Source organism: Phaethon lepturus, unplaced genomic scaffold (assembly GCF_000687285.1).
Source record: "Phaethon lepturus isolate BGI_N335 unplaced genomic scaffold, ASM68728v1 scaffold19919, whole genome shotgun sequence".
Lineage (NCBI taxonomy): Eukaryota > Metazoa > Chordata > Aves > Phaethontiformes > Phaethontidae > Phaethon > Phaethon lepturus.
In genome coordinates, this window is record NW_010565801.1 from 1 (window position 1) to 22,949 (window position 22,949).

The following is a 22,949-nucleotide window of genomic DNA, read 5'->3' on the forward strand; positions in this document are numbered from 1 at the left end:
TTAAAGGAGCCGCGCTGCCCGGGCGCGCCTGCAGGTGCCGGGGGCGGGAGCTGCCGGCCGTGTCGCCAAGCCCACTCCGCCGAAGAGCAGCGGCGTCGCTATCGTCACGACCACCATCCTTCCTGGAGTCAGGGACTCGGGGTGAAAGGCGAGTAGTGCTCGTGGGCCATTTAAGTAAAATAGTAGAGCTGCTCTGTCTTTCACAGCTTCTTTAAAATCTGCTAAACGTACTGAAACGTCTTTTTTTTTCCCTCAGTTCCCCATCTCACCACACCCAAGCCAAAACATTATTCTGTTCATTACATTGAGCTTAAACGCTGCTTCCTCCTGGGCTGGCTGACATTAAGCATTTTAATGCCACTACAAAGACGCGCAACAGTGCAGGGAGGGAGGTGTACAGCTAGACCCGCAGTGTGGCCAGTTGCAGGCACTGAACCCGCAAAGGCCACCAGGCACAGAGGTGTCTTGCTAGGGGGTGGTGGGCTTGGATGCTGTAGGATGTCATGATGACACACTTCATCACTAACATTAAACAGTTCTGCCAAAACTCTATCCTGAGACAGGATCAGCTTAGATGTAAGCCAGTAGATGGTGCTTGAGAGAAGAGACAATATTATTGCTGGCTTTCCTAAAATACGTTAAGCACTACAAGTGGCACCCACACCACACACTCAGACAGGTATAGCTGTCCTTAAGCTGTGAAAAGCCAGGAAATAATAACTTCTGAAATCTTCTCCCACAGCCATTACTTTGATTAGCATCTTTAATCTGGAAGTCCAGCAGCAAATAGCTGTTATCTTTAAAAATAATATAAATTAGCCACTGCTCACTCAGCAGTGTCCAATCAGCTTTTTTCTCAACAACTGGGAGTCCCTTTTGGAAACAGTGAAACACAGCTGCCCTTAAATCAGATTTATGGCAGTAATGTTACCACCACACCACAGAGCACTGTGACCCTCAGAGCTATAGACGTGATAACCTTGACATAGATTTCCACACAGAGCAGAGCAAAAATTCAGAGTTCAAAGTGTTTCATCTTTGCCAATGTGCAAAACAACCATTGCCACGCTTCCCAACTGACTCTATGCAGCTAATTCCTGAAGATGGAGATCCCTCACACACTATTTCTTATGTCCATACTTACATTAAATTGTATCAGGAACCTGATTTCTAGTGAATCAGTTCCTAGAAGTTAGGACACATCCATTACTGTAATAATTGCATCACTGACAGTTTTCATAGCCCAGCCCTAAGTTCAGCTCTAAAACCGATCATTCAGATTTGTCTGCCATACTTTGATAATCTAGTACCATGTGACTGCACCCTGGTGAGTAGATCTTCATTTTCTAGCATGGACAGTATCAGCTAACATTTAACTCTTTGGTCCTCAACATGCCATTTCTTATTTCTATCTAAGGATCCTTAGAAGTTTTGCTCATCGTCCCCACTTAGCTTGAGAGCTCCTCTGACCATTTCTTTTCCCAGTGGCACCGTTCACGGCATGCTTTGCTCCACACACAGGTCAGGGTCTCTCTGCCAAAGGGTCTCAATAGATGCCATTCAGAGCACAGCACATTGTGCTCTTGCTTGAAACAGGAGTTTCTCAGTGCTAGGACTAAGTCTACAGATTGCAGACCAGTGGTCACGTTAGAGATAATACACCCATGCATTCACCTGGGGCACTGCCCCTTCATGTTCCTAGAAGCATGATGGGACAGTTCATCATAACGGATACATACTATTCTCACTGTCACTGAAGCTTAAGGTGTTCAATGGGGAAAAATTGTTTTGAAGGCTGAATCTGCTCTCTGACTGGAAGAGAGAAAGAACAAAACCAGAAAAATCCAGCATGCCCCTCTCACTTCATCAAGCAAGCTTTCCTCCTGCTCCAGCACAGGCTCACTCCCTAATACTCTGGACACGAGCCACCCTGTCCTGGATCAGCCCCAGATCCCCTGGAAGGAGCGGGGGTGGGGGAAAGCACGCCCTTCTGCCCCCTGGAGTCTCCACCCCCTCGAGTGGAGTTTTAAGTAGGACAGGAGCCGTTCAGACAGATCAGAGGCGCACAAAACACAAAACCAGAGTGGTCTGGAAAGGAAATCATCAGCAGACTACAGAAGAGGAAAAGCAAAAAGGTAGGTACTATTCCGCACCTGTTTCAAAAGTGCATTTCCCGTTTTCAACACCAATGGCATTGTCATTAAAAACTCTTAAATATTATTATTTAATAAATCCCACTGAAGCACCGTGGTAGTTAACTAACTGAGCTATTGCCTTTCAGCTTTCGAAGAGATTCATAATGCTGGGTAAAGCTGCTAGCTGTCAGCCGTTTCAAGAAAGCTTCAGCTATGCCAGGAAAAGGGCTGACAGCCTCAGGCTCTGACCAGTTAGCAGGGAGGAGTCTCCTACACAAAGAACACTAGCGAAAGAACTTAAAACAAACAAAGAGTTACGGGCAAATATCTTGATGATAACGAGAGGCCCAGAGAGGTAGCTGTGAAAGGATAATTTATCGTCTACCTGGGAGGAGATCAGACGACGCTTTACACACACACACCCGGCCCCCCGCCCCGCTTCCAACCAGGATAATGGAGGGACAAAGAGGAGGAGGGCGGGTCGTCTTCAGTTCTTCCTAAACATGCTTTTGAAATGCGGCTAAAACCACAGGAAATATTGAGAATGATTCCCAAAACGAAGCCAGAGTTTGAAATACCCATTTCCTCCGATGTCTTCAAAGACTACAGAATCTTACTTTTTTGTTTCGATTGGGTTTTTTAATTCTTTTCCCCAAAAGCAGAGGTCTGTCCACTGTTATATTTTAAAGAGAAATAGTACGAGTCTGATAGTCATCTGCTCAATTTAGAAAAAAAAGGATACAGAAGCACTTTCTCTAGAAGGAAGGAAAAGGCAGAAAGGATCTGCAGGCTTTTGCTTGAAATAGATCAAGATTGCTCTTCATCAGCAAGAAAGCTACTAGTGCTATAGAATCAGAATTAAAGTATTCTGGAATAGACATACAAGGTTATTGGGAGGCGTATGGGAGGGGAGAGCTACTTTCTATTAATTATCTTTGGTTTGTCCTTGATAAGATACATCCTTTTTTTAGGTCTTATTCCACATCAGTAAGATAATACTCACACTCTTACTGCTTAGAAGGGCTGTTATTAATAATAAATTAATATGTGGGATGTAAAGTAAGCAGAGACACATACATTTAGGGTATTGTATATCTTTATGTCCTAATGTGCCTGAAAGTGTAGAATCAAAATGTCAGACTACCACATCTAGGCCTCTGGATTATTGCTGGAGTATTTTTGATGAGAGAGGAAGCAAAGGGTGAAAGCAGAAGGCACAAACTGTTTAGGAGAGCCCTACCAGAAAGCATATTGCTTGGAGTCTTGTAAACATGGTATTTTTCAAACAGCTATATGGTTTCAGTTTGATAGGGCTTATCATTCGGAGCATTCCAATTGCTGGCTTAAGGTGTACCTTTCCTGAAACTGAAAATAAACATCTGGCAACATCTGTTAGCAGTTTTCCATGCATAGTGGGACAGCAGCCACCAAAGGATGGACAGACATCCCTCCACAGAGAGGGGGAAAGGAGGCGGGAAGGGCTGAAACATTCTAGGGTAAGATAGCCTGAACAGGGGCAGCAGAAATAAGTGGAAGAAAGGATGTAGTATTCGCTGCAAGACAACTTTAGGGACACTAACTGTTGCATTCTACTGTATAAACATATGCTGTGTAAGACTAGTATCTGCTTGCATAGGGGACTGTATGGGATAAACTTGGATTAAACCATACAGGTGCTTTTTAAATAGGGACGACTCCTTTCAGGTCAGTGTCCAAGACCAAAATACCCTTTTTTTTTTTTTTTTTTTAAATTTAAAAGATGTTTCCCCCTCCCCCCTGAAAAATAGTTACAGTTTTCTGCTGGTTTCAGGCAGCTATGACTTCCTCCAAGATACTAGTTAGGCCAGCTTTGCCACTCTGTCCTCCCACAAAAAAAAAAAACAAACAAAATTCAGATTTCACCCGTGTTGGTTTGTTTTGGGGGCATTTTAGCAGGTACCTCAGAAATGAGTTCTCAACAGTTCTTTACAGTGCTTCGCGGAGAGAAATTCTAACAAAGCAGCTAAACTCTGGTAAGTAGTTTCACTGAATTAACCTTTCCTTAACAAGGTCCTAGTTAGCAGATTCGCATTCCTTAAAGCTGTCCTTAAGAACTTTAAGCCTTCTCCACAGATAGGAACAAAGATGACCAGTGGTACTAACAATTAGCAAGTTAAAAGCTTGCCACTGTGGGATTCAGAACACAAGCCTGCATAGCTCCAATAATGAGCTACAGCTGCAGGGAGTAAGGATAATATAACACAGGGTTACAGCAGCAACCAAGTGACTCTGGGTAGCAGTTCAGATCATCCACTTCAGCTTGGGGAATGCTGCTGAATTAGATCAGATTCAACTGAAGTCAATGCCTATTTGGAAGTCACTCTTACAGCTTTTATAAAAGGATTGCTATACAATGCAAAATGCTTCCCAAGAGGTGAGAAATGGCTTGAAAAGTATATTAAAAGTATACTACAAAATCTGCATACTAATACAAATCCCTGAGAGATGCTTGGAATTGCAAGGATCTCATCATGAAGATGTGATCTGAAGACAAGACTTGGAGTAACTAAGGTCCTCAGAAGCTGTTCCTGCCAATCTTTTCAGTCTGACTTGCAACTTAAGTCTCCTCTTTGTGTGGTCTAATGACGGGAACAATAGCCTGAACTATGCTGCTGTACTCCTAGTTCTGCTTCAGACTGGAATATTTATGCATTTTGCTTTTTCTTTGAACAAGCTTTAAAAAAACCCAAACAAAACCAACACCACCAGCCTCCAACAAACTCTCTTCCCTTTTTCACCTTGAGTCCAAATTTATGGCTCATTCATCTGTCACACTCCAATTTCACCAGCTATTATCCAGCTGCCTTCTCTGTCTTGACATAAACAGAGCCTGAGCTCCTAATCTCTGGAAGCAGCTTTCTCAATAATTGGGTTAGCTTTCTACTTGCTCCAGGACCATATAATGCAGATGATAAAAAGCTAATAGTGTGGGAGACAGCACCTGAATATTATTTCAAAGAATTGGAACTGCAGAGCAAACCTAGAGATTGGGAATGAAATTATATCTTCTTGCCTGCTACTCTGCCTGACTCCCAGCTCTTGGTTTGTATAGGAGGCGTTGTATTTTTAAAGGAAGAGAGAAAATGGACCTATGGTGCCGCGCTTGTTCAAAGCAGGGGGCTTCCCATCTACATCGCACTCCCGATTCATCATCTCGGTCATCTAACTGACTACTATAGCAGTCTTGGTTAGTACAGAAGAGCAAGCTAAATATGTTCACACTGGTGATTACTTAGGTCTCGTTCAATTGTAAAAAAGAGCTACTATTACTGCATGCAGGAGTAACTTACTTTTAGTAAGAAAATTATGGGTTCAAGTCAGGAAACCTGTGATGAAGTTATTAATCTTTTATTTTAAGAGTTTAGATTACATAATAATGATAACTCCAGTCCTCAAAAGCTATTACTCAACTCTGAAAATCAGTAATACCTTCCCAGTTTTTAGTAGATGTATTGGACCTTGGTATTCAATGCCCTATTTCCAAAGAGTCCCATAGGCACTAGGTTTCTATACTTCTGACACTGTATAATCATTTGTATCTATCTTACTGATTTAAGTTTTGCCATGAACAACAGCCTCCTCCCCTCCAACAGAGAGTCCTGTTGGTGTACCAACAAATTCTCATTTAAAGTCCTCAAGTTCAGCAGTGTTTCCAAATATAAAATAGAACTTCTAGCTACCAAATTCATGCTGCTAAGGTCAGGCTTTACTGGAGTTCTTCTACATACATACATTTGGCTGATCTTTTACAGTTACTACAAAGTCACAAAGATAAAAGAAGGGGCAAAATAAATCTTCTCAGGGATTTTTCCTACAGGGATTAACAGAGGAGCCAGAAGCCCACAGCAAAGCGCATTACCTTCACAGGCAACAGACCACCTCAGAAAGCCCTTCACTGATTGTCACATCCAGCGTTATTTTTCTGCTATGAGGATGAGATTAGAAATGGCATTTAGTACAACAAGGGAAAAAACCCATGTTGCTTAATTTCAGTGGTAAAATTTTGTATAGACTTGAGACTATGCCGTGTTATGAGCGTGCCCAACCGCTACTCAGAATTTTCTCTCCACCCAGTAGCTGCCCTAAACCAGTCAGCACTTACACAAGCTGCTCGACTTTGGTGAAATAAATAATTTTTCCTCTTTTGTCCGGAAATAAATGGGGGGAGGAGAAACCAGCGCACAAGATGGTAGCATATCTCACTGCAGTCAGTGGCTGCAGAAATCTAAATTCATGCTTCTGCCAAGAAACTTGCCCGCTCAAGGCCAGACAGAAATAAATTCTGCTACAGTAGGAAGAAATACAGATGGATCACAGTACCCGAATGTCCTTCCTGTAGCTATCTGTGGCCAGGTCAGAGCAGCAATTTCACCAGGTAGGAAATTAACCTCTGATGAGTGAAGAGAGAAGTAGATTTTCAAAGCAAATGAGGTGAATGGAGGGAGAAATCCAGATTCATCCTTAACCCCAGCCACACCATACCAGCTGGTGATCTCCTACAGGAGATCATTGGAGGTTCTCTCCTAAGACTACTGCTGTAGGAGACAGGCTATGCAAATCAGCCTGGAGGAGGCAAAAAATCTTCATGTGAGATGGAAGAGGGCTTTGTCTGAAGTGTAAAGCTACTGAAGGGATTAGAGGGAATAAGACATAGTTGTGACTGCATAGAAGTGACACATGGAAAGAAGTGCTACAATGAATAAATGAGAACACCAGACCAAAAGCTAGCTTGCCAGCCAATTGCCATACTCTCGCTTTTTAGCAAAAACATATGACAATAGTGGAAACTAAAAGCTCAGCTGGGGAAAAGCTGTAGAAATACTGAAAACCAAAGAAACAGCAGTGCTGTCCCCACCTATCGTTAACCAAAGTCTCCTCGCTGACGCATCCTCTACACAAGAGAGAAGCCCGCACTCTCACCCATTCTGTGCAGAAAATACAAATCCTCTTAAACCACTATTTTCACAGACTGACCTTTCAGCAGATTTTTGTGCCCCTGCAAGAGATCTCTTAGGTAGGCCTCAGTGACCTAAATCTCAACTAACACTTTCCAGTCAGTACTACACTCCTTCATTAGACAAGTCCATCTCTCATAGTAACACACACAATACTGTTGGCTTCCAGCAACCTTGGGAAAAAGGACTTGAAATTTACTTCTACGACTGTTATTCCCCAGGAAACACTCTCTGAGTTTCCTCCAGACCTAAAAGGGTATGTTTTAGCTTGTTTGGGTTCTAAGTTTATCAAATAAAAGCATATCTGGGTCCAGGCTGGCAGTTTCCCTTGTCCAGAGACACTGGGACAGCTAGGCCAGATGGCTGAGAACTGCAGAGTAGAAAGTGTGTTTTAATGTAAAAAAAACTTTCACAATTTAAAACCTTTATTTAAACATATGATCTTGAACTCTATTCACACTGTAAAATGCCTTTGTTCAACATCTTTTGTCTCATCTATAGGTAACTTGAGATTTGGAGGTAATGTGGAAAACACTCAGAATGGAGGGCAAACTCCCATGTCTCCTCCTGCTGGTCGGAGCAATCATGACTACTCCATGCCCGGTAAGAGGCTAGTGCATCAAGTAACACTCTTGCCATCCTCCTGCATTTTCAGCAACATTTCCTTACCATCGACTCCAGCTGCCTGCATCAGACAGGAGGAGAATCTGGTTATATCACTAGAAATCAGAGGAAAGAAAACCTTACAAAGTAGTCTACCTCTAAGCTAGGATTTACAGTACTGTGTTATCCTGTCTGGTTTTCCTTTCCGTAAGGAAGGCTTCTCCAAATCTTCTTGGTGTTTCTGTTCACTGTCACCTTTCACTGTTAGTAAGAGTTCCATTGTGATCATCCTTTAATGTTCTTTCTCTTGTCATCACCTTCAGCATTACTCTCACAACTGGACACTGACGGTTCCCATGTCCCCTCACTTTAAGCCTCACATTGCACAGCTTGAGTAAGCCCTACACAATTCTAAAATGTTGAGTCTCTTTCTCAAAAAATTTCTATCACAGCCTTCCTCTTTCTTTTTAAGTTATTCTTCCTCTTGTGGGCTGATTGGTTTCTTACTTAAAACTTTATCCAAAATATTTTATTTAATCGGCTACAGGAGACATCTCCCTCAAAGTTAATCAAGCTACAAAGGCTTACAGGGAAACTGCATGTCAATGAGCAAAAACAACTGCTTGTTCATATTTACTTCTTTGGAAATTATTTGCTTGAACCTCCTTCAAATAGCAGAAAGCTGGCAAGCTTTAGTTAGCACTTGCAATGCCCGAAAAGCACATAATCACTTCACACGTCTCAACTTGACACCACTCAGATGACAAGCAATCACCTGGTAATCTGTGGCAGCTCAATGATTTACAATTCTCTGTACCCATCCTGAGGTACTAAAGGCACTTTTCACTGTACTGTCCAACAAGGAGGGCAGACAGTTGCTCAGAGGTCCCCTGATGTACAAGACCTGAAGAAGAGGACTGGCTCTTTGGAGGCACTTGTTCTCTCAGTTTTCTTAAGAGAGAAGTTACTCACAGAATAAACTTCTTTCTTTGCTTGCAGGGCTTACGCATACGTTTCAAACGGGGAGCCAGATCTAGAGGTAAGCCAGGCAAACTACAGCCGTGTTACCTGGAGCTTTATGGACAAAGGAGGGGAAAGCAGGTGATGCTGAGGGAATGGAGCCTGAAAGCTGTTTGTCATGGTTATCTGGATGAGAGATGAGGCAAAATACCAGACTGTTAATACCATCCACAAGTCAAAGAACAAAGTTTTCCCCTCCCTCTGCACCTCTTCAAAGAAAAAGAGACCAGTCTATAGTGCCACAGTACATCCAACAACACAGCAGTGACACAGATGGGACAACTGTGGTCTGAGAAGGGAAAAGGGCAGCCCATTAGACAGATGGTCCTATCATGGAGACTTTTCTCCTGGAAAGAGAAGGGAGTTCTTTTGCTCAGCCAGGTCTTTTCCCTGAATGTCTAAAAGATTTCCTTTCTCCAATTACAGCCATTTGCACAGACAATTCATCTGGAGAAATTTACCCGCACAGGGAGACCTGGCTGAGGCTCTCAGGGAGCAGAATAGAATACTGTAGGTGCGACAGTGGTCGGAGTCGCTGCCACACTGTGCCTGTCAGAGGTGAGTATGAAGAAAAAAAAAAAAGAGAAAGAAAATGGTGGAGGATGAAAGATTGTCTATCTAATCATCCTAAAGAACTCCACTGTCAAGGAAGGAGTTATCACACAGAAAATTTGGCTTGAAATAGAATAGAATAGAAATGAAAATACTAATATATACCAACTCAGGCAGGACTAAGCAGGAGTGGGCAAGGGGCTGAGGAAGGCTCCTAATAGTGTATGTGGAGAGAATGGAGCAAAGGAAGAATGTAAGCGCTACACAAAGATTGTAAGCACATGACAATAACAGGTAGGCAGGGAAAAACAGAATAGGCTAAAGGAGACTGACAGGAGAGGAAAGATGGGTACACATTGCCAGCTGCTTCTGTAAAATCTAACAATATTTCCTGCCTTGTGCTTATTCCACAGCCTGCACTAGAAATAAATGCTACAATGGGGGCCAGTGTTCACAGGCATATTATTCCCCACAGCTCTTCATCTGCCAGTGCCACCAAGGTTTCTCTGGGAAGCAGTGTGAAATAGGCAAGTATACCATATCAATTACTGTGAACAATGCTACTGGTTTTAGCTATGCAGTGCAGGAGGATGAGGTACCCAGAACCTGCTGCTGCACACTAGGCTCTCCTTTTTATTCTAAAGTTAATACCACAAAGAATTTCTAAGAAGGACACCTGGGCTGTTTTCAGTATCTCTTAATAAAACACTGAATTTTGGAGCTGAAGACCTTTGTGTATACATACAGTCTGCCTGGCTAGGGAAGCAGAGTTTGGGATGCTGTCCTTATAGTAACATTTTGTTCCATTTGTTCAGATACTGAAGTTAAGTGCTACAAAGATGCTGGAGTAACATACAGGGGTATATGGAGCATGACAGAGAGCGGAACTGAATGTTTAAATTGGAATAGCAATGGCTTGGTGGGCCGGATGTACAGCGGCCAAAGAGAGGATGCTGCTGAGCTGGGATTGGGCAATCATAATTATTGCAGGTGAGGGGCTGATGGCACACAGGAATCAGTCCATTCTAAGAGCTTGGAGCAAAGGAATGGCTGTTTGCAGCACTCTAATACCAAGCAGAGAACACTCTGCACAGGTGCAAATATGGTGCAGCCCATGGGCAGCAATTGCAACTTCTGTGGACATACGTGAACTTCAGATCTATCTAGACTGGATGTTTATGACAGACTACAAAATGCATACATCTCTCACCCCATATTCTTTCCCATGTCCCTTCTCAGTGCCTAAAACTTCCTTTGTAAGCTGGTTGCCTGCAGCCCCAGATCCTGCTCAAAACTCTAAAAATACAGTGTTTCCTGTACACAAGCTAAACTGCGCAAACAAGCTGCCCACTCCTGCTAGCTACTGGCTGTCTCATCCTCACCTCCATGTACTCCACAATTTTATAATTAAAATAGGAATCCAAACGACTTCTGATGGTTCAGTCCACATTTTCACTGCAGAGCAGGATTAAGTTACCAAACTAGATGGCAAATACGGGATTAGTAACAATAGCTTTATAATGATGCATAATATCATAACTCTTTCAGAAACCCAGATGAAGATTCCAGACCTTGGTGCTATATCTATAAAGGGGGAAAGTACATCTGGGAACACTGCAGTGTGCCCTCCTGTTCAAAAGGTACATGCAGGGGGACAGGGAATGGACTTTAGAGCTTCCATTATTCACTGCATATGTAAGGGTTCTCTGTGGACTCGTGCTATTTCTGTAGCCTGAAAAGTTGAGACTGTCACGTTAAATCATTTCTAAGCTTTTAATATTTATGACACCGAGAGACTGAGATAAGTGTAGTTAATATATAGATGCCTTGGCAGAAATCACAGTTAGGAACAGCTGATGGGTTCACGTCCATTGGTTAATGTGCAGTTTTCTTATTAAAGCTGGGAATATCAACTGCAAATCTGGAAGAGGCACAGATTACCGAGGCAGCCACAGTGTTACCAGTTCTGGAGCTACCTGTTTGAGGTGGAATTCTCGAATCCTTATCAACAAGTTATATACTTCTTGGAGAAGAGATGCTTACCAGCTGGGCCTTGGTAGTCACAATTTCTGCCGGTATGTAGTCAGTTACAGAATTAAAAAAATCCCACCAAACATCCTTGTGGTACTCTTGAGGCATGGCTCTAGTCTTTTACATGGGTTATTAAAGCACAGGAAGTATATTACTGCTGGGAATGAAGCTCACTGACAATAGCTCATGTGGAATAAAATGGCTATCTATGCTTCTCTAACATCAGACTCCATAAATGCAAATGCCATGTGCCTCTAGGGCCCTCTGTATCTCTAGAAAAAGCAAAAAGAGTACACTCAGGTCACAGTCTGCCACCTTTAGGTCTCCCAAAACTCCCTGCAGATCTGATAATACAAATAGTTCTTCTTTTTCCTGTGCTGCAGGAATCCTGACAATGACAGCAAGCCCTGGTGCCATGTACTGAAAGGAAATCAGCTCACATGGGAGTACTGCACTGTGCCCACTTGCTGTAAGAATGCTAGCACTCCTGATTCTTCTCTTTCTTTGAGGCATTACTGTTCTGCATGTCATCTGTATTAAACTCAAGCCTCTTAGAGTAAAATAAGAGCTGGAGGGGGAAAAAAAAAAAAAGCAAGCTTTTCAGAGTAGAAAGAGATTCTGTGGCTCTAGTCTCACAGAAGTGCCTTTTTCTCTGCCAGAAGGGAAGATTGCAGAAATGGAGGACAGACAAGGCAGGGTTTCCTTACTGTATTTTTCAAATCAGAATACAAGTTTCCTAGGAAACAGGAATGAGTCAGATACTAAACAGTTCACATCAGGCTGCCTCAACATGCACTGACGACTAACAGGCTCTTAACCCCAAACTCAAAGCAAGAGTGTCTGAACAAAAAGCCTGTCTCTGGGTTTGTCATCCACAGCCACCTGTGGTTTACGGCAGCGCAGTGTACACCAGTACAGGATCAAAGGTGGCTCCTATGCAGACATTGCAGCTCACCCATGGCAAGCTGCCATCTTTGTGAAGTATCGCCGAGCACCCGGAGAGCACTTCCTCTGTGGAGGAATTCTGATCAGTTCCTGCTGGGTTTTGTCAGCTGCTCACTGTTTTGAGGAAGGGTAAGTTGAGGATTCAGTACTGTCTAAGGGAAAAGAATCTGGAGAATGGAAGCATCCAGTATAGCCTTACTGGAAGGGTAAAAGACTCAGAAAAAAGCTCTTCATCCCAGTAAGTCATTCTACACTAAAGACTATAGAGTTATTGTGCTGAGCATTACAGACAGCCATTTACTGGGCAACCTAGCAGCATGGCATTAAGGTACCACAGCAGACTATCAAATAGCTGAAGAACAAAGTTGACAATACAGATGCAGAGCCATCTGAAACTTGAGAAGAGCAAGGGGCTGGCAGAGGAGCTTTGCCATGTAAAGCAATTAGTGCAAAAACAAAGGCAAATATGACACTTGAGGTCAAACTGCCTGGGTAATAGTGGTAAAATATGAAAAGCAGAAGCTCCAACAGCACATCTTCAAGGGAAAGGTCCACTCCAGTTAGCACAGGAAGAAAGTAAGACTCTTGTTCTTCAGCTTTAGTACAAATCAGCTGAAGATTGTGCTGGGTAGGACTTCACGAGCAACTCCTGAGGAAAATGAACAAAACTTTCAAGTGAAGAACTACATTGTGCATCAGAAATTTGACTCAGAAAATTTCAACAATGATATCGGTAAGAACATTTCTGACCTTGTGACTGGGAAGGTCACAGCTGGCTCAAGTTTGTGTTAATGAAGTTGGGGATTTTTTTCCCTCTTCAGCTCTGTTGCAGTTGAACTCAGATGCAGAAAACTGTGCTATTGAAACAGACACTGTCCGTGCTGCCTGCCTCCCAACACCAGAACTGCAGCTGCCTGACTGGACTGAATGTGAGATCTCTGGTTATGGCAGAAATGAAGAATGTAAGTAGAAGATGCTATGTCCAAAGTTTGGGTCCCCTGCCCTCAAAGAATTCAAGCCTTTAGCATTGTTTAATGTGTGACCCCCCTGAATTATTATATGGGCTTCTATCAGCACTACGAAACGTATGCTTATGTAGGAGATAAATTATAGCAAAACTTCTTTTTGTGTATTTCACTTGTCTGAGTTCTGTCAGTTGCATGGGCTAGTAGAGTCTTCCTTGATACTCTCCAACAGTAGAAACACAAAAAATGGCACAATGGAGAAGGTAGGAAAGACAGTTGCAATCAGGGCTGCCACATTTCTGCTGTACTGAGTACAGTTATATATTGTCATTCTGACAGAAATCCATTTCTGTCAAGATTTAATATACTATACAATCGCAGGTAGTTGCTTTATTCTAAAAGATACATTGTCTGTGCAGTGATTAGCAAAAAAAAAAAAACCCAACTAAAGAAATAACAATCTCTGATATATATTAAAAGGCTGGCTAAATGTTTTTTAAAGTGAGCTACAAAAAACAGGAATAAAACTTGCCCGAAAGTATACACAAGCTGACCTATATTTAAAACAAACAAAAAAACCCCCAGCTCTTACTTTACTGGCACTTTCTACTAATTTATTTTTACTCTCCGAGTTGTAAACTCTTTGAGACAGAGATTGTGAAGTATCCATCATAACAAGACCTAATCATGATTTGAACTCATGGGGTTTTTGGAAGAGACTTGAAGATTTTAACATATGAGTGTGACATAAAGTGTTTTTAAAGTGCTTTTAAAGCTGGTCCTCAGCATTGCTTGCAGGGAGTACAGGATAAACTCTTTGAGAGGGAAAGGATGCTGCAACTGTCATTCCAAACTAGACTGAAAAACAACAATCCTGCCAACTTTCAGCTTTGTGCAATTGCAGCTATGCAGGAGAATAAAACCAACACCCAAAACAAACAAAATCCCTTCCATTCCAACATAACACAAGTGTACATTCCTATCCAGTTACTCAGTATTATCTGATTTTTATTAGTGAAAGTCTAATACTAAAAAGGCAGGATCCTGTTTCATAGTTAGTGATTTTCATAGGCACTTCCTGTGACTTCATTTTGATTGATGTAACTGTGCAAAGATGACTTACCTATCCAAGAAATCCAGCAGTCTTTAATTTGGAGCCTACAGAAACCTCTTTAGCATTTAAGCTTGATAAAGAAGCAACATTCTCTCTCAATTAGATTTAAGTTGTTCTCATTAGCAAAGCAGAACCCCCCAGAATTAAAAAAGATCCTTTGGCAAGGAAGTATTAGTTGAACCACCTCCCCACCCTCAGCTACTTCTGTTTACTCTCTCCTAAATGATGGATACTGAACTGTAAATTTTTTTTTTTAATATATATACACAGATGTACACAGACATATATACATATTTACATGGTTGTTTTTCTTCCAGTTTCTCCGTTCTATTCAGAGCACCTGAAAGAAGGCCATGTCAGACTGTTTCCAGCCAGTCGGTGCACAGCACAGCATCTAGACAACCGGACAGTTACAGACAACATGTTATGTGCAGGAGACACAAGGCACCTTGATGATGCCTGCAAGGTAAACCCGATTCTGTTCCTTTTTTCTTTTTAAGTCTGTCCATGATAGTCTGAGCTAACCAAACGAAAAGCTTCAGAAAATAGTTTAAAGAAGTTCTGCATTTGGCTACATGGAAGTCCTAGTAGACTTTTGTTGAACAGAACAGAACTGCTGGCTCCTCTTTTTTCTTCCTCTGCCTGCCATAGCTGGGAAAGCAGGCCACACTTAACCAAGCAAACTAGAACAATACAGACCGAAAATCCCAAATATGGGAAATACCACAAAACTGATCAGGAAGCTCCACCTCAGTAGCATTTCCTAGTATTTTCTCTTATGTGAGCATGCAAAACACTCAGCAGAAGGTTCTGCAAGAGGAAGGGGGTGCCGCTCTACTGAAAAGTGGAGAAAAGAATAAAGGCCAAAAGATGGTGGAGAATGAGCAGCTGTAACATGAGGAAAAAAGGAGGGCATGCATTCAGTCCACATCCTTTCTGTTTAAACAGCTCTCTAATACTGTTACACACAGCAGTATAGAACACCCTGGATCTTTATAGCTTGAATAAGAGCATTCCTCCTTTTGTTCTTATCAACATCCCACCTACATTTCATAAATGAGTGCCAAAGTTAGACGCTTTAGATTTTTTGGGGTCTCTCCCCATGAGGAGCATTGAGGGAGTCCAGAACACAAAAGTAGCTTATGTGAAAGTGCTGCTACTAAAAGCTCTTAATTTGTGAGCATACTACATAGGGTACTTCTGTAGACACTAGTGCAACACTAATGACAGTGGGGGGTGGGAAAACAACACAAAACCAAACAAACAACAAAGGAGATTGTTACTAACCTGCTACTTCTCTGTAGGGTGACTCTGGAGGGCCTCTGGTCTGTATGAAGGATGATCGTATGTATCTAATTGGAATCATCAGCTGGGGAATAGGCTGTGGCCGCAAAGACATACCTGGCGTTTATACAAATGTGAATCGTTATCTTCACTGGATTCAGGACAACATGAAACCCTGAGAAAGAAAAATGAACTATCCACAGTCTTGTGGCCATGCCCTCACAGCTTCCCTCTGGGTACTTTAAGGATGCTGGTAGGGCTTCCTGTTTGTCCAGATGCTTATGACTTTCAGTGCAAGACAAACTGCAATGTGTGGGAAGGGCACATTCCCAAATTACTTTCCTTATCATAGGTTATCGGAAGCTAACACTTCTTTCCCCCCAGATCCCCAAGCCTTCTTCTTGCATCAAATCACATGAGTGCAATTAAAAATAAATTTTGGCCCAAGAGAATAAACCAGGAGAGAACATCATGCATCCCATGAGCAGCTATGTTGTTTTGGGAATAGGTGTGAACTGAAAGCAAAGGGGACAGATTTAACTTCCTGAAAAATTTATCTTGCTCCTTCTTATTTGGCTGTAAATTTGGAAGACATTCCAGTCAGGCTTAAGCTCTGTCTTTATACCATTTTATTTTGGTTATTTAAGCTGGTTTCAGCTTGACTCCAGTAGAAGGAACAAAGCTGTAGGCATGGGCTGCTTACTTCCATATCAATATGCTACTTGCTTTTTCAGTTTGGAACTGATTTATTAACTGAGTCTGTGCTTAAACTCCCTGCACAAGTCCAGGATGGCACGCTTGTTAGGACATTCTATTCTTCCACTTGCTTTTCCTCCTGGTAGGAACTAAATATTTAAGTAACTATGGAATAGCTAAAAATCTTAACACCAGCCTTATCTGCCACAGAATCAACACATTACTTTTTGACTATTAAGTTTGTATGCATTATCATCTGATATGAAAGCAAAACCTCTCTCTTTAGTGTGAACGAAGGACAAGTGTAATGGTAGCAGTTTCAGGTGCCTGCCAAATTTACATCCACAAGTAAAGATCAAGTCAAATGTCACAAGGCTGCATTTGTCCTTTAATAGAAGACAGGACAGGTACAACCAAGTCACTGTGAACTAGAATCTCAGTAATCAAGCATTACTTACTTGCATTGCAGTTGCCATGTGACACTCGGAGGTATTTATGCATGTCCTAACAGTTAAGCCTCTTTGAGAGATTCTCTCTTGTCCAATTGTTTCATAAAGTAAGAGAAAGCAGGTGTGACTACTGTTTGACAAAAGGAAAAAATTATATTGAGGCTACAAAAGGAATTTAGCTTTAGTATCAGTCAGGCATTGTAGCTAGAAAAGTAGTCTCTTGTATTTGGGAAATTCAAAACATTTTAACTCAAAATGTTTACTCTAACAGTTTTAGGGAGCCCTCTGATGATCTACTACCACAGCTGCTAGTCAAACAGAGCAGCTTATATGATAAGTAAGTACAGAAATTTGGTAAGGAAGCCCATTACCTCCTCAAATGGGTTTTGTAAATGGCTACTTTACAAATGGTCCACGTCTTTCTAGCTACCATCTTAGAAACTGACCTCAAAGAGATCTTCTCTGATGTCCTCAGAGAAACAGAGGTGTAAGTCCAGTTAGCTTCAGCTATGAGTCCCATATTCCAGCCAGTGGAAGGGGGGGAAAAAAACCAAACCAAGATGTTTATTAAAAAAAGTCACAATTCAGTTTTTTTGTGTGTGATTTTTTGTTGTTGTTGTTAATTGTAGTTTATTAAGTATTAACCCTGAGAAAAAGACAAATTAATTTCCGTTCCTCTCCCATAAACCCCTTTCCAAGTGCTGCTGTGCCTTGCTATCCTGGCATTCGCAAGCCTGTAAAATATTTGCAGCCTGTAAAACAGCCAAAACTGTTCCAATGAGTAACACAGGTAAGTGTCCTCAGGAACGCAACTTTTGTTCCACAGTTCAAACAGTCTATTAAATACACTATTTGAGCTCAATGTGATCTAACAGCCACCAATAAAGTGTAACTGAACCACACCTGATACTGATATCTTTCAGAAAAAATATATAGTGTAGGCTGCAGAGAACAGTTTTGCATCACAGCCATTACCAGCTCCTTGAAACTACTCTTACATGAAATATCCAAGGTAGCAAGAGAGCTACACAAGCCTTAGGTGCCATCTCTGCACTGGTTGCTTCCTTCCATCCTGGTCTGTCTTTTGTGACGTCTACTCTATAGCTAACTTAAAGAAGGGCCCAGAATCAACTCCAAATTTTTTAAAATGCTTCTTTATCTCTCATTTTGTAATAGATCCTTAACCTGCAAGATCTACCAAATCCCAGTCCAACAACTAGAACTTATGTTCTCCAGCCTTACTTTAACTTCTTGTGTTTCATTGCTGAACAGTTGCTGCCACATAACTCAGCGCATTTAACTGCATTTCTCTGGCTTGTATACCCATTACATCCCTCCCTGATAAAAATCCCCAAGATGGTTTCCATCTCTACGACATCAAGTTTTCCTCTTCTTATCCTGTTTTTTTCCCCTACTTGTCCTCTTCCAGCACACAGTAGCACCATCTTGAAACAAGGTCTAAGGTAATAATGACTGCCATCTGCTTGCCTCCTCTTTCTTCTCACTTTGCAGCTGACATGGCCATATTCAAGTTATTTTAGAACCCATCAACATGAGCATTTATTGTAACTTAACTACACAGCTACACCTCATATTTCCTCTCAGAGCTCCTTATATCATGATCTACCAAGTTATCTCACTGATGTCGCTCCCTGCTTCCCCCTTCTGCCCTACTTCATCTTTCATTCCATAGGAACTTGCAGCCACCTCAGACTGATACAGAAAACTTGTCGTAAGGGCCAGACACCCTTAAGCATGTAAGAAGCCTTTCAGGATCTCGAGTAACATGAATCACTTCAGTGGGAAAGAAAAGATACTTTAAAAAACAAAGCTACAAAGCCAAAGGACAATATCAGTACTTGAGGAGCAGGACAGTGAAGAGGTATTTTATTGTCTTCCTAATTAAAGCACAGCCCTTAGCCTGCTACCCAAAGCCCTACCTAGTAAAGAAAAATGGTTCAGCTGCATTCCTAAAGACAGTTTCACTGAGGTTCCAGGAAGAGCTCAGCACTCCTTTTGGGAAACACTAAGAAAAATTACCAAGAAAGTAATTAATTTAGTTTTTCAGACACCGGTCTAGTTCCAAGCTTACAATCCCAAATTCGTAAAGACATTTATCTCCCTAAGGCACCCGCTATCCACAGTCTAATTCACATAATTTACCTTCCCCCGTCAAATACCAACTCTATTTCTTGTAAAGCCCACACGAACCACTCTGAAATGACACAGATGACATGTAAAAATGAATTTTATTGATGCCCTTGCTGAAGTCTATATTTGCACTGAACATGCTCAGCAGTAAGGCTACCTGCTATGGTATTCATCAGTTGCACTGGAACTTGCAATTCCACAAGCAAGGTGCCACTCATCCGCTGCAAGTATCCATTACATGCAAACCAGAATGTATGTTATCCTTCGTTTAGGGTCACCTTGTTCTGTTCACAAGGATGAACTGTACATGCTGGACTTCACAGACACCCGACAGATGCTGTAGTCGCAGGTAGCAGCTTAAGGACAACTTTGCTACCACAGAGAAAACACACTGGCATCTAGTGGCCAAAGAACACATTACAGACAATACAGAACCGTGCAGATGCCTCTCATTTCCTATTTATGCTGTACAGAGAGATGTAGCACAGACTGGAATGGGCAGATGCAGCAACAGCTCCTGCAGAAGAGATGGTCCCAGTGAAAATCCAGCGTAGGCTTGAATCCACCCGCACAGCAGCTGATTGGTACAGGAACTGGAATGAGGTAGGACAGCCAGAAACACTACAAAGGTACCAGGACACAATTATCTCAAACAACAGACATCAGTGAGCAGGAGAACTGCAGTATCACCTTCATTTATAATAGGCAGGCAGAGACAAAAAGAGGTTCCATCAAGTTACTAGGAGTGATCGTCTTCATTTAGCCACAGCTTCAGTTTCCATCAGAGTGCTCCGTCTCCACAAAAATTCTGCCCCTCTGTCTCTTCCCTGACTCCCTGAAGAAGCTAGGAGAATCCCTACCTTCAAATACTGATGAAATGAGAAGCAGAATTGCATTCAGGTTATCACCACCCACCAGTTACGAGATCACATGTGCTACAGTCAGACACTGATAAGATACCATCCTAAGATTTGGAGGGGTTTTCAGTCTATCTCCAGAGATTCAAGAAACTTGACGACCAAGATAGCTTATGAAATATCTAGAAAAAGCATCCACTTCTTCCCTTCCTCCTTCTGTGGCACGATCCCCAATCTCAGGCTTCTTAACTTCCCATGCTGAGTGGGACAGTCCACCTTCCCACTTTCAGTCCCTTTAAGGCAGAATGGCTAGATGATATCTCTTTTGCCAAGAACCGCAAAGCTCTCCACCCTAATGCCCCGTGATGGAGAAGGGCAGATGCCAGACCATCAACACTGGAGTTAAGTTTGTGGAAATTCAACTTTGTATCATGTACAAATGGAGAAAAGCCAACCAAAATAGAAGGAAGAGGAGTTACAAAAGGCAGTAAATCCCTAGAGTTTCCTTTAAGACAGCAAAATGAAGGTGATACAAGCTTACATAGATGACTCACTAATCCCAAGGGACCTGAACACCTCTCCCATCTGCCATTGTTCCAAATACTTCAGACTCAGCTAGGGATGAGATGGCTTCAGGTCAACCTTACTTTGCCGTGCTTCCCAACACCCTAAGCACTGTCTCTCCTGCTCATGCTACTATAGGCAAGGGAGGATCCCTAAACAGATGGATGGGGTAAGAGGCTGCATCCAACAGCCAGGGACAGGAGAAACAGGAAAGTGCCCTTCCTCACTATCAGGATCCTCTAGGTTCGGACTTGGAACTTGCCAGCCTTAGTCATGTATTTTATTCCCTTGAAGGGCTTGTACTTCTCCCCATACATGTCCAAGCGATTCACCTTCAGTCCTAAAGGCAAACAAACACAGCATAAGACTGCTGACATAAAGATGACAGGCCTTCAGGATAAAGGAACAGAAGATCATATTAGAGGTGCAGAAAGCATAGGGAAAGTTTTAGCAAGCAGTGAACAGAATGGTAAAAAGCTGGCAATCGCTAATTGTCAGAATCATTCTTTACAAACGCTAAAATTCTTTATAGGTCTGTAAGCACAAAATGGAAGGAAACGTAGATAGGCTGTTTCACAGAGCATCAGAGAGAACAAATCTATCTATCTGTAGTCAAAGCACATGATTTTTTTTTACTTGAATAACCTGTTTCAGATAGAATGTGCAGAAAGAAGGCCTGCAAAGCTGCTTCAGCTACATGCAGAGGGAGTGCTGACACAGCAGAGAATATTCAGTTTCTTTACCTGACAGTCACTTACCAGATATAGCCAGCTGCTGAATTTTAAACTGCAGGTTAATGGTGGGGTTTTCATCTGGCTTTGATGTCCCAGCTTGCAGGCTCACACTTCCCTTCAGGCTTGGCAGCTTCTGGGGGTTTATTTTCCCCACATCCCATGACAGCAACTTCAAGGAACAGAAAATGCAGCAATGAAAAAGAAGTGCTGTAACACCCTCTAAATAAGAGTCCCCTTCCAATTACAGCTTTTAATGTTTCTTTATGGAAGAGGTCTTTTTCTTAGTATTTTGCCTTTCAGATTGGGCAGACACAGTACAGGCTTAAGGAGCAGCTGCATCAGACCTTTGTTCTGCCTCTCTCTTTCCATGAGGTTCCTCAAAAGCCTACCATGAATGATATTTCCACTCCTTGTGCTACAGCCCCCATTTCATATGTGCAAGTGACAAAAATAATGCAGAATTGCCTCCTTTCCAAGTAGCTGCTTGAGGCTACAACCACCGTTGCTTGAGGCTCTACTGTGGGTTAAACCATCAAATTTAAGTTCGCAATAAGGAAAAAAGTGAACTCTGGTGGGGGACACTCCAAACAACAAAACCAGGACACACCAAAACAAATGAAAACCCACTAACCAAAACAAATCCTCAGTGTTTGCAAAGGACCAAATCTAACAAGCAGTATTAGGCATGACAACTAGATATGCAGAAGTTTGTAAAGCATCCACCGGACTAATGCCTCACCATACAATACCAGTTCTTGGATTTTCTGCACACACCAAGCAACCAGAACTACAACCCACTCAGATACTGAGCTGTTTGTTGTGGGGATTAAGACAACTTCTAGTATCCAATTATCCAGAAAAAGTTCTCATCCCAAGAAAAGATACTGCATTTAGAAAAGCAATGTTCAAGGAAATGTTCATGTAAGCATGAACAGCTGAACTTCATTTGTTGAAAGGTAAAAAATAAAAATAATAAAAAAAAAAAAATCTAATTTCTCTTTTTCCTCTCACCTTTGTAACTGGATCGAAGATATGTGTTCCCTGAGACGGTGTGAGGGTCATATTTAAGACACTTTTTGGCATCTGGCTAGTGACCATCACTCCCTCTACGGTCTTGCCCATTGTCTGCTTCGGCCCCACTGTGATCTCAAAACGTCCCAGTGAGCTGCTATCACGAAAACTGATGTTGTGCTTAATGTAGACAGGAATTGCCACAAGGCTAGAATAAAGACATGAACAGAAAGTCCTTGTCAATCTCTCATTTTCATCTGTGCTTTTCCTGATGCAGACCTCGTCTTCTACACTGAAAACACTGGAAACCAATCTCCTTAAAAGAGAAGGAAATCCTATGCTCATTTGATATAAGAGCAAAGTCAGAATCCGGTTCTCAAGTCTTAATTACACTTTTTTTAATTGAGCTTGCCATATTTTCATTTGCTACCTCTCTCTACGGGACAGTAACTACATCAAATATAACAGGAAACTTGAACAAAGGATGAGGAATGTTTTTGCATGTCACAACAAAGCTGGCAAGTAGTTCCATGCAGTGCAGAAGCACTTGAGCTTCATGTTTGTGCTTTTGGTTGGATTTCACACTCCTTTTCACCTACTTGAGATAAGTCTGACAAAGTCTAACAAAATGCTTTAAAATCTGTAACCCCAGTTAGTACTTTGTAAGCTGCTTCTAGAAAAGAGTGCAAACAGTGGACAAGAACTTGTAGTTCCATTAAGCGATGTCAAAAACACAGTAAGATTATCGAACTAGCTTCTTATATTCTAATTTTTTTTTTATAGATGTAGGAAATCAACAGCTTGATTACTCCATACTGCCTAACTCTTTCCCCCCTCTAGTTTG

General features: G+C 42.0%; 2 protein-coding genes across 2 annotated transcripts in view; one reads left to right on the top strand and one right to left on the bottom strand.

The window, feature by feature from the left end:
- The first annotated feature begins 7,651 nt into the window (after positions 1-7,651).
- Positions 7,652-15,828, top strand: PLAT (plasminogen activator, tissue). Its single transcript, XM_010295298.1, has 13 exons — positions 7,652-7,732; positions 8,732-8,771; positions 9,179-9,310; positions 9,718-9,831; positions 10,120-10,294; positions 10,853-10,944; positions 11,205-11,379; positions 11,719-11,804; positions 12,214-12,409; positions 12,877-13,013; positions 13,102-13,242; positions 14,677-14,825; positions 15,664-15,828. Exons 1-13 carry the CDS (start codon positions 7,652-7,654, stop codon positions 15,820-15,822), a joined length of 1,677 nt encoding a protein of 558 aa, XP_010293600.1. The 3' UTR covers positions 15,823-15,828.
- Positions 15,829-20,204: 4,376 nt separating this feature from the next.
- Positions 20,205-22,949, bottom strand: part of AP3M2 (adaptor-related protein complex 3, mu 2 subunit) — a gene marked incomplete at its 5' end in the record, with an annotated part of 7,867 nt that continues 5,122 nt past the window's right edge. The window contains 3 exons of the mRNA XM_010295299.1: positions 20,205-20,700; positions 21,119-21,263; positions 22,106-22,313. Coding sequence (XP_010293601.1) covers positions 20,600-20,700; positions 21,119-21,263; positions 22,106-22,313 — 454 coding nt within the window. The remainder of the gene's footprint in view (positions 20,701-21,118; positions 21,264-22,105; positions 22,314-22,949) is intronic.